General features: G+C 54.8%; 1 protein-coding gene across 4 annotated transcripts in view; it reads left to right on the forward strand.

The window, feature by feature from the left end:
* LOC125323863 (phosphofurin acidic cluster sorting protein 1-like) overlaps positions 1 to 10,766 on the forward strand; it is a 58,807-nt gene extending 48,041 nt beyond the window's left edge. For 3 of the 4 annotated variants that reach the window (XM_048299212.1, XM_048299213.1, XM_048299215.1), the window contains exons 9-25: positions 576 to 727; positions 4,733 to 4,826; positions 5,137 to 5,208; positions 5,513 to 5,643; positions 5,767 to 5,899; positions 6,025 to 6,129; positions 7,395 to 7,501; positions 7,797 to 7,951; positions 8,045 to 8,155; positions 8,244 to 8,346; positions 8,709 to 8,741; positions 9,089 to 9,131; positions 9,227 to 9,269; positions 9,354 to 9,495; positions 9,587 to 9,810; positions 10,005 to 10,118; positions 10,219 to 10,766. In XM_048299212.1, coding sequence (XP_048155169.1) covers positions 576 to 727; positions 4,733 to 4,826; positions 5,137 to 5,208; positions 5,513 to 5,643; positions 5,767 to 5,899; positions 6,025 to 6,129; positions 7,395 to 7,501; positions 7,797 to 7,951; positions 8,045 to 8,155; positions 8,244 to 8,346; positions 8,709 to 8,741; positions 9,089 to 9,131; positions 9,227 to 9,269; positions 9,354 to 9,495; positions 9,587 to 9,810; positions 10,005 to 10,118; positions 10,219 to 10,334 — 1,878 coding nt within the window. In that variant the 3' untranslated portion in view covers positions 10,335 to 10,766. The remainder of the gene's footprint in view (positions 1 to 575; positions 728 to 4,732; positions 4,827 to 5,136; positions 5,209 to 5,512; positions 5,644 to 5,766; positions 5,900 to 6,024; positions 6,130 to 7,394; positions 7,502 to 7,796; positions 7,952 to 8,044; positions 8,156 to 8,243; positions 8,347 to 8,708; positions 8,742 to 9,088; positions 9,132 to 9,226; positions 9,270 to 9,353; positions 9,496 to 9,586; positions 9,811 to 10,004; positions 10,119 to 10,218) is intronic. The other variant, XM_048299214.1, reaches the window with a different exon arrangement.
* The last annotated feature ends 193 nt before the right edge of the window (positions 10,767 to 10,959 follow it).

Consider the following 10,959-nt stretch of genomic DNA (forward strand, 5'->3'; position numbering starts at 1 on the left):
CACTCATTGGGAGCACAAGGCTCATGAGCTCAGAGATGTGCCAAAGATGGTGTGAGACATGGCAGAGACTAGGATGTGGCTTTTCCAAAGCCGCCTGCCTCAAGAAGGCAGCTCTGAGCCTTGTGCTCAAATCAAAAAGCACCTTCCTGTTAGGGAGAGGTGCCCAGGAAAGAAGAGTGCTGTCACTCACTGGCTCTGTGCCAGCAGCTGGCATTGGAGGGGCAATCTTACTTGGGTCAGTTAGACTGACTGCAGGCTAACATCAGCCTGTGGATGGCTTGTCTTGGCTGACAGCCCAGGCTACGTGTGCAGCATAGCCAGTGAAGGTTCTCCCAGGTGTCTGAGCTGCCAGTAGGTGTGATGGGTGTCTGAGACTCCTTTGGATGTCATGCTCATGGCACTCTCCTTTGGCCCAATGTCAACATCACTGGATTCTTCCACTGCCTGGATTTGCCTCCCCAAGGTGGGAGCAGTGCCATGGTGTGCCTCATGACTGAAAGGCAGCTTGTACATGCCTGTTCTGGGATACAGGTAACTCCATATCTCTTCACTGCTGTCTGGGCTTGGTCCCGTAGGTCCTGGACTCTGACCCTGTAGACCAGACCCAGGAGGTGGAAGAAGACCTGGGCTTGCTCTATGACAGCCTGGAAGAGTGCAACAACAGTGACAGCGGCCCAGAGATGGAGGACAATGAGAGTGTGCACAGCACACCCAAGCCCACCCTGAGGTAAGGGTTGCAGCGAGTCCCTGGCCAACAGCACAGCTTATGGGACCTGGAGAAATGCTCTCCAACACCTTTCTTGTTGCTTGGGCTAATGCAGGCATTGTCTTGCATCCACTCCCATTGCCATCTTCTATTGGCACCACTGGCTCCTCACTCAAAACTGCCCATTAAATCTGGCTTCCTTCACATTTAGTCTCATTTTTCTCTCAGCCTGACACTGCCATTTTTCTGACACTGATCTGCTGGAAGAGTTCTATTTGATCTAAGCTCCAGCTGCTCCCAGCTCTTTCTGCCAACAGTCCTGGTGTTCTCTGGGCTCTCCACACTGAAGCATGCCTGTCTTTTGAGCACTTTGTGACTGCTTGGACCAGTCCTTGTGAGATGTGCATGCTGTGTTCCCACCCTCTGTGGAAATGTGACTAGCAACCATCAGCGCTGTTCCTCACCCCATTCCCCAGGCACTGGTGACTTACTCTGCCAAGAGCTGCTGACCTAGCACAGGGGTCTCCAGTGGATCGTGCAGGGAAACCAGGCTTTGCTCCCATGTGATCTGTGCTCACCTGGCCTCTCTGCTCATATGCTTTTGTGCTGTCTTTTTGTGGAAAAGTTGTCTTTTATTGTCTTTCTACTTGACTGCATCATATGCACTGGGTCTCTTGTAGTCAAGCCAAGCTCACTTTGCATTGTTGTTTCTATAGTTTTTATGTATATAGAATCATAGAATGGCCTGGGTTGGAAGGGATCTGAAAGATCATCTAGTGCCAACGCCCCTGCCATGTAAAAATACATACATGTATGTATATATATATACACATGTATGTATGTGTATATATATATACATATATATATATATATTATATATAAAATATGATCTGGAGTAGTTGGTATCCGCACTGAAGGTACTTAGCAGGAGTAGCAGGCATGGCTTGCCACAGGCAAACTGTTTGAAATTAAATCTGCTGGGTTCTGGAACCCATGGGCCACTTGGGAAAAAACAGGAACATGATAGAAGTCATGTTTTCCACAAACCCACAAGTCATTGTGAAGGAGACAGCAGGCACATGGGCAAGCTGCTTAAGTGATCTGCTTGGACTCCAAAAGGAGTTTCACATGGTCTCTCATCAGCAGAGACAGAGGTGCTGTGGGAGAAAAAGGAAGGTCTTTCTGTGGTCAGACAGTGGTTTATGTGTATAAACTATGTGAAACTGTAAGAAAAGTCTATTGAGAGTATTTAAATGTAAGACCCCCACCCTGGTTCTGCAAGTGCCTGCTTGCAAACATCTGGTCACTGAACAGCATTCCAGAGTGAGTGCTGGTTTGTGCTGGTACCTGCCATTACAGTCTTCCTGGGGTGTTTGGTGCTGTTTCTGGAAGGAAAGCCTATTGGGCTCTGAGCTGTTCTTCATCCTGTTCACAAAGTGTCCCTGCCTTGGTTTGGTCTCTGGTGCCTCAGTTTCTGGCAGTGCTGAGTCTGTATCCCCTGAATTCACAAGGGAATACTTCACAAAGTTCTGGGACTCTATTCTTTCTGAGCAGATGTAGAAGCCACCTGCCAAGGTGTTTCATGTAGTCTTTGTGGTTCCAAAGTGCTGTGTAGCCTTCTCAGGGGGTAAATTACAGCCCAGCCTGTAAATCTGAGGTGATCCTCACGTTGGATTTCTTGCCATAGACAGACTTGCTAGACACTTTGAAGGTCTCTCTGGTGTGTAGTCCTTAATGGTGAGAAGTGGCTGGTGCCCTCATTTGGGCCAGTGGTGCTGGGAGCTGATCCCTTTGATCAGCCAGGGAAGCCATGGGACATCAGTTTGCTCCTGCACTGGGGCAGAACTGGAGCTGGAACTGAGGCTGTTAGGTAGGACCTCAAGTCAGACCTGTTGATTGAAGGTCAAAGGTGAAGGAGCAAATGTCTTCATAGGTGACTGGGAAATGGGTGGGATAAGGGAGGCTAAATTCATTTAGAACAGAAGGCGGCTGTGCAGAAGGGCTGGGCTTTACCTAAATCTCAGTGTGCCGAGACGTGGGCTCAATCATGCCTGTAGGAGGAGAGCCTTTAAATTGCAGAGGAGCTCTGTGCTTAATGTGATGTCCTTGAGGGATGAAACCTTCTGAATTGCAAGTGACAGAGGGCGCAAACAAACACAGCTTTCATGGGGAAGGGTGAGACAGGCCAGTTTAAATGGAGTGTTGAAAGGCATAGGAAGTATAATACAGTCTAGACACATCCGATGTCTAAGAAAAAGGAGGGAATGAAGATAAATCTTTGTGGTGCTAGTGACGCCAAGGGTATGTCACATTCTGGTGAGATTTCTTGGGACAGTATAGAGGAGTATGGAAGAGATGCTGATTGAGGGGTGAACTATTAGAAAGCCTACATGTTTTTCTGGTTTGACTCTTAAGTTATTAATACAGTCTGTATGGATTGAAATTGGGAAAAGGCAGGTGTAGAGTAATGACTGTACAGGGTGGTGATAATGTCTGTGATTTTGTAGCGGAGAATGGAGGGGTAGAGAGAGAAGAGATATGTTAGTAAAAGGAGACATAATTTATACCAGTGTGGCCTGTAGAAAATGTCCCACCAGGGCACTATTGTGACTCTAAACCTGAAGCGTTGGTAAACGAACATGGTGTGAAGCAACTGGTCACAGAGCCAGTGAGGGAAAAATCAAGCCTTGACTTTTCCCAACCAGTGTATAAACACTGCTGCTGAAGAGCTGCTCTGTGTGGGAACCATCGTTTATTTACAGAGATGGAATGTCCTTTTAGGAGCGGTAAAACCTAACAAACACTGTTGTGCCTGGCAGTACAGCGTGCTGTATACGAATGAGGAAGCATGCTAAAAGAAAAATAAAAGGAGCAGGCAGGATGTTCAGAGGTGTGGAGGTATTCTGCAGGTATATCCTGATGAGAAAAGTAGAAAACAGTGGCAAAAATGATAGAGTCCTAACAGAAGAACTTTTCTGTATCTTATGCCTCAGTGGCCATCCCTGGAAACCTGCAACCTCCTAGCCCTATCTGCACACTAGGCACATCAGGAGAAACATTTCCTGGGAGTTAATGAGCACATGCACACAGCTTAGAGGGAATCTAGCTCAGATCTCCTGCAGGGAACTCACACACTGCAGGTGGATTCTGGTTGCTGTAAAGGTCCTCGGAAAACTAGCGAGATCCAGTGATACACCCTGCTTGTTTCCTAAAGACTGGTCTTTGAGCAGCCCACAGGCTGTGAAAGGGATCCTTGGCAAATAAATAATGTGTGGAAAAAGGGTAAGCAAAGGTAGAAGCTCACACTGTAGTGGCAGAGATTGTCCTGGCTTCCCCAAGAGAGTTCCTGTGTGAACTACAGTGACTTGAAAACAGGACCTTGGAGCTGCACTATGCAGCTCTACCAAAACGTCAGCTCAGAGACCGAAAAATTGGCAAATTTAAGTGCTGCGCTACCTGAGGTGTGGTTCTGTGTGCAATACTGAGATCTTCAGAGCCTTGGGAAAGGGGAAGGTAGAAAGAGAAGGTGAATGCTGCAGTTGGAAGTGTGCAGCAGCAGCAGGCAGAGGCAAGGAGTCATCCCTGGAAAAAGGGAAATAGAAGGGAAGGCAGCAGAAATCTGTGGAAACTGTTATGGTGCAGAGGAGGCAGAGAGGTTCAGAGGCACACTGGAGTTGTGGTGTTGACAGAGACCATATATCAGTGAAATGGGGCAAGGTGGCAGCTCCTCACCTCCACTGCGGGGGTAGGGGATCACCTGAGGCAGAAAGCACCAGGAGACCCTGCCTCCAGCTCCCCAGGGTCACAGGGGCACTGCTGACAGGTCTGCTCCTCAGCTGTGCATCGCCCAGACTCTTGGCTGTCTGGCCCTGTGTCCCGCTGAGGACCTCTCCACAGAGCTCTGTGCTTGGGACAGGTCGGTGGGGGTGTGCTGGGATCATGGTGACTTTGTTCCTCTCTTATTCCTGCCTTTTTCTCTCCCGTCTGTCTGTCTGTCCGTCCGTTCGTCTGTCTGTTTCTCTGCAGGCGTTTCTTTGAGGGAGTCTCTCATTCTGGTTCCCAGACTGAGATCGGCAGTCTGCACAGCCAGAAAGGGCAGGATCAAGAGTCGGGCAGCCCTGTGAGTTACACCACCACACCACCTCTTGCCCCTGTCCCTCCCCAGCTAGCCCAGCACCCCCACAGTGCCCGCGCTCTGAGACCACAGCTCCTGGCAGCACCTGCCTGGGACTGCTCCTTTCCTTCTTTCCTCCTCTTTTTCCCAGCACAGGCAGACAGGTAGCAGTGGGGGGCATCCTCTGGGGCCGGTCCCAGGGGGATGCCTGACTCCCCTGTGGGAGCATATGTTCTGTGAGGCCAGGTGTGGGTCGCTGGCATCTGCCCTGCACAAAGTGCTCCATCCTGCTCTGACCCCACTCCCTGTCCCCCAGGGCGAGGCAGACAAGCGGAAGCCAGGAGCACAGCGACCACAGGAAGAGCCAGGAGCGGAGGTCCCTGCAGTGGTGAGTCCAGGCTATGGGATGTGGAGCTCTCTCAAACCCCACCTTGCTTTCTGGAGTACCAGGGGTGCCCACCAGGTTGGGAGCAGGGCTGGGAAGACAAGTAAGTTGTGCTGGAGAGCAGCAAGAGTTGAAGGAGTGTTAGGGTCTGCAGGAGGTGCAGCCCAGCCCTCCCAAGGCCCTGCAGCCTTGGCTCTCCAGGAGGGCCACCAGGAGTCTCTTGAGGATGGGCACCCATGGGTGCAGGGCTGCTCCCCATAGGAGCCAGGAGAGCAGTGTGTGTGAAGTGACTGTGTGTGACCCGCAGGAGCTGGCGGTAGAGGAGCCGTGTTCCCGGCTGGCCCCTGCAGAGGCTGCCATGAGGGAGGGCAGCGTGGACAGACTGGCCCAGCTGGGCCCTGGGACCAAAGCCGAGCTCCCCAGTGCTGTATCCCCCAGGTAAGGCAGGTCTGTGCCCCCTGCCAGGGCTGAGCAAGCTCACACTGGCTCCCTGAACTGAGTGGAGGTTGTTGGAGATGAGATTTCCTCAACAGTTTTACCTCTCCTGCTTCTCCCTCACAGCAAGGCAGAGAGCAAGCAGTTGTGGCGTCCCCGCAGCACCTCTGTGAAGGACCGGCAGAGCTCAAAGGGACAGGGTGGCCGTGCCAGCAGCCTGGACAGTGAGAGCTCTCCAGACTCATGGCATAGCACCCAGGTGAGGCCCTTGGGAGCCATCCCATCTGGAGGCTTCTTACTCGAGAGCTCTGCCAGGTCTTCAGCCGTGGGCAGAGTGTCCCAGGCGGCTGACTGGGGTTAACCTTTGCGGTGATGCTGTCACAGGTGCCTCGAAAGTCTGTTTACGATCAGCTGAACCAGATCCTGGTCTCAGACGAGCAGCTCCCCGAGAGCATCGTGCTGGTGAATGTTGCTGAGTGGCAGGGGCAGGTGAGTAGGTGTGATGGGAGCTGGATGCATAGGGGCAGCTATAACCAGGGTGGATTCTCCCAGTTATAGCAGGGTGTCCTAGGGAAACTGGCACCAGCTGTGCCCTCCTCTCCCCCATTGTGGCCCTTCCTTCAGGGAGAAGATGCATTTACGTGGTGCTGAGCCACATACACAAGAGTCAGGTGTGTCTCCTCCATCACACAGCATCACTGCGTCCTCAAAACATGGACGTTCTGATCAGTCCCAGAAAGGCTGGCTAGCAGACTGTGCCTTAGGCCCTCACTGCTTGGTCCTGGCTCCCAGGAAGCCACCTTTGCTGGATTCCCTGGCAAAGAGCTCCCTTCCTCTGTGGGCACCAGGCCCTGGGAAGCAGCAGAGGTATTTCCCACTGAGAGATGGAAGAGTGTCACCTGCCTCTCCCAGGGAGCATTAACTACATCATCAGAGCAGGGCAGGGTGTGAGGACAGGCCCAGCCCCTGACAAACACCTGCCTCCCCCATACCTGAAGCTCTAAAGCTAAAGCTTTTGACTGCTAAAGGTGAGCAGGAAAATGTACATGTGTGCAAACATGCAGTTAGATAAAACACCTGTGAGGCCCCTTCAGGATCCTGCAGCTACATCTGCCATCCAGAAACGGTGCTGGAAAATTTTGTGGCAGAAGAAAGGGCTTCTCAGTGAGAAGTGGAGTCTTGACTCAGGCTGTGCATTCTTGGCTTGTTCCACTTGTCCTGGATAGGGAAAAAAAGGTCAATGCCCACTCCCAGAACCAGCCCCCTTGTCTGGCTTGACTGCCTATTTTACCACTGTTGAGCTGCATGCAGACACCTGAAGAGACAGAAGGATTTTGGAATGCCACAGTGGGAGAGAGCAAGAGGAGGGAATGAGCAGAGGCAGACTGAGCCTAGAGCTGAGTCCTGCTGTGGGATGGCAGGATTTATTCTCTGGACCAAACTGCTTATCTCAAGGAACACAGCCTGGTTCTTGGGACAGTTTTGCCCTTGCCATGGCAAGGGTGGTGACTGCTGTGCTCAAAGGCGAGAGCAGGGGGCTGGCTGGCCCCTAGAGCAGAGCTGGGAGGAGCGGGGGATGCTCAGGATGTAGCTGTGAGTGACCTGATGGTTTCCTCCTCCCTGTATGGCATGGGTGGGGACACATGTCCCAGCTCTAACCCCGGGGGCATGGGACCCAGGGCAGGCATGGGCTGGTGCTGGCCAGCACAGCCATGCCTCCAGGGTGCCTTAACTTGAGCTCTCTGCATTGGCAGTACGTGAGTGAGCAGCTCCAGGCGCACAAGCAGTTGGTTGTATCCACCTGCTCCGTGGCGGACATCCAGGCAGCCTTCAACACCACTGTCTCCCGCATCCAGCGATAGTGAGTACAGCTTGGGCTCAGCCTGTTGGCATCATATGGGTTCAGAGAAGGGCTGGGTATGGCCCTGGCTCTCCAGGGCTCATTTGGACCCTTTGGGGTTGTGGACACTACTATAGAAACAGGTGTAGACCCGGGGGAAAGTGGGGGGGTCCCAGTACTGCTTTTGCCCATGGCAGTGCACACCAAGCTGGATATTCTCAGCGATGGGTTCTTGTCAGCTGGCCTGGCAGGGCATGTCCCCTGGCCCACCTGCTGAGCACATCCCTTACGGTCTCCTTTCCTCTCCCTTTGGCAGCTGTAACTGTAACTCCCATATGCCTCCCCCGGTGAAGGTGGTGGTGGCAGGGGACCAGAGCTACCTGAGCGTTGTCCTCCGTTTCTTTGTGGAACAACTGGCCAGCAAGACACCCGACTGGCTCAACTACCTTCGCTTCCTGCTTGTGCCGCTGGGTGAGAGTCACCAGGAGCCCAGTCCCAGGGCTGTCCTCTCCCACCTCCCCAGATTCCCCTGCCTGAAGCCAACACTGCCCTTCTTCCCTGCAGGCTCTCACCCTCTTGCCAAGTACCTGGCCTCAGTGGATAACAAATACAGCACTCTCTTCCTGGACACAGCGTGGCGGGAGCTGTTCAGCAGGGCTGAGCCACCCACCGCAGGTGAGGAGTGGGGGCCAGCTGGTGTCAGCAGTGCCCTGAGGGGGAGCCCAGCTGCCATCGAGGTCCTCATGGCTCTTTTTGTCCCCAGACACTGTGGACATAGCAGGCCGTGTTGCCCAGTTCATCGCTGGAGCCAGCCTCTCTCACCAGCTCCCCATCTCCGAGGCCATGCTGACCTACAAGCAGAAGAGGTGAGTGTGGCCCCAGGGCTCCTGTCCTCCTCCATGCAGGCCCGGTCTGGGACCTGCCCAGGACAGGGATGCGGGACACAGGGAACAAGTGAGTGAGGCCCTGCATTCCACTGACGAGCAGCATGGTGCTGAGGGAGCTGGGGTCCCCCAGTGAGAGGCCTGCAGCACCATTCCCTGCCACCTCCTGGTGTGCTTGGCCCCTCCAGTAGCTGTGACTGTGACAGCCCCAATGGTGGGGACCAGCTGCCAGGGCTGGGATGGGCTGGGCGGGGCTGCAAGCTGGTACTGTGCTGCCCGGGGGTTGATGCTCGTGTTCCAGCCGCACTCTCACCTCTCCCTTCTCTTGGTTTCTGGCACCCAAGGAAGAGAAGTCTCTATTTTGATTTTTATATCAGGTATTGGCTTGTGCTTGCTGTGCCGCTGCCTGGCCTCTCCCTGCCTTTCCCCATGTGCCTCCATCCCTCTTGCTGTGCAGAGGAGCCATGACCCCACAGTGGGGCAGGGCTGCCCTCCCGCATGCAAGCCCTTTCCCAGCACTGGAGGGGACAACTCCTTGCCTCCTTGTGTAGTGTGCCCTGTGCTGCCATGTTGGGGACAGGGGGTCTCAGGGAGGGAGGGCAGAGGAGATGGTCCTAGTGGATGTGAGTCAGCATTGACCCCTGTGAGGGCACAAGGTTAGCAGTCACATAGGAATTGATGCTCAGCACACCCAGACCCTGACCAGCCTCTCTTCGTTCTGCAGCCCTGACGAGGACTCCTGCCAGAAGTTTGTCCCCTTTGTGGGGGTAAGTGTGTTGAGGGGCCAGCAGATGTTGAGGGGAGAGGTGCAGTGCACAGTCCTGCTGATGCTGGGTATCCTCTGGTTTGTCTGTCCTTGCAGGTGGTAAAGGTGGGCCTAGTGGAGCAGTCTTTCAGTGCCTCCGGTGAGTCCCCCAGCTCTCTTCTCTACTGTGGGAGGCCCTTGTTGGTGTCCCCCAACCCCTCAAACCCACACTTCTCCTCCCCAGTGGACTCGGATGATGCTACAGTCTGCACCCCCTCCCTGCTGAGCTCAGCACCAGCCTCCAGTGCAGCTGTTCCCTATGGCAAGGAGACCGTGAGCACCCCACCACCCTCTCCGTCCGTCAGCAGCGGCCTCTCGGGTGCTGGGTAAGAAAACAAGGCCCCCTCAGCCTGAGGCAGCGGGGGAGAGAAGCAAGGGCAGCACCTGTGTGCTGCATGTGCTGCCCATCTTGCCCAGGTCTCTGAGCCCTGGTGTGGAGGTGATGGGCCTGCAGGTGGACTACTGGACAACACAAGGGCTGGACAGGAAGAAGGAGGGTGACAAGCGAGAGACGGGTATCAAGAACACACTCAAGAGCAACTTCCGCTCACTCCAGGTCAGCCGCATCCCCAGCACAGGGGAACTGGTGCCCCCCAGCACCATGGCCATGACCGTGGTCACCAAGGAGAAAAACAAGAAAGGTAACCAAGCCCACTCTGGGGTGCTCTCTGGCTCTGGGGCCAAAGTTCTTTGCAAAAAGGGTGGGGGGGAGCCTGCAGGAGGGCAGGGCTGAGACGTGACCCAGCAGGGGTCAGTCAATGCACTGGGGCAGGGGCTCCCATTCAGGTCCAGGCAGGGACATCCTAACATTGGTCCTGTCTGGTCTTGGTCCCAGTGATGTTCCTGAGCAAGAAACCAAAAGAAAAGGACTTGGAACCCAAAAGCCAAGTCATTGAAGGGATCACACGCCTCATCTGCACAGCCAAGCACCAGAACACCATGTTGCGAGGTGAGGGCAAGTACCAGCCCCTTGGGGCTGTAGCGGAGCAGACCAGGCAGCACAGGCTGGCTGTGGTAGGGCTGTACCTCACTGCACCCTCTCCTCTCAGTCTCCATAGATGGGGTGGAGTGGAACGATGTGAAGTTTTTCCAGCTGGCAGCACAGTGGCCAACACACGTCAAGTACCTCCCTGTGGGCATCTTCGGCTACTCGAAGAGTGTGTGAGACATTGGGGCATCCCTGGAATGGAGCTGCAGTGGGTTGCAGGAGGAGACAGGGAGATGGACATGCTCTTGTCCCCATCTTCTGCAGACCAGTCCCTTCCTGCTCCGTTGGGGGGGGGGGTGATATTACACCTGCACCCTGTGGGCCAAGAGCCGTGAAGGTGAGGCCAGTGAGACTGGGTCCATGCACCCTCCAACACCAGCCAGGACACCATGCCATCTGCCTCCTGTGACCCCCAACAGCAGCCTGCGACAAGGGTTGGCACCAGCCAGCAGGGCCCCAGGAAGGGCTCTGGGCCCCGCTCTCCACAGATGCACCTGCCAAGCCAGCCCTGTAGCCAGCCAGGGCCCCAGCTGGCCTGGACCCAGGCAGGTTCCCCAGTGCTGCAGCCAGCCAGATTGCTCTGTGCAGGGGGCAGGTGCTGAGCAGGGCCCACCACCCCTCTACCACCCTTGCCAGCCCCACTGCCAGCCTTGCACTGCTGTGCTGGCCCTGCCCTCTGCAGCACAGCCTCAGCAGCTTTTCCAGTCCCCATGCAACCCTGCTGCTGAGGCTGTCCTCTTCGTCACCCCATCCTTTCCCAACCAGCCCTACCCCATGGTGCTGCCAGCTGGAGGTGTGGGAT

Source organism: Corvus hawaiiensis, chromosome 3 (assembly GCF_020740725.1).
Source record: "Corvus hawaiiensis isolate bCorHaw1 chromosome 3, bCorHaw1.pri.cur, whole genome shotgun sequence".
In the NCBI taxonomy this organism is placed as follows: Eukaryota; Metazoa; Chordata; class Aves; order Passeriformes; family Corvidae; genus Corvus; species Corvus hawaiiensis.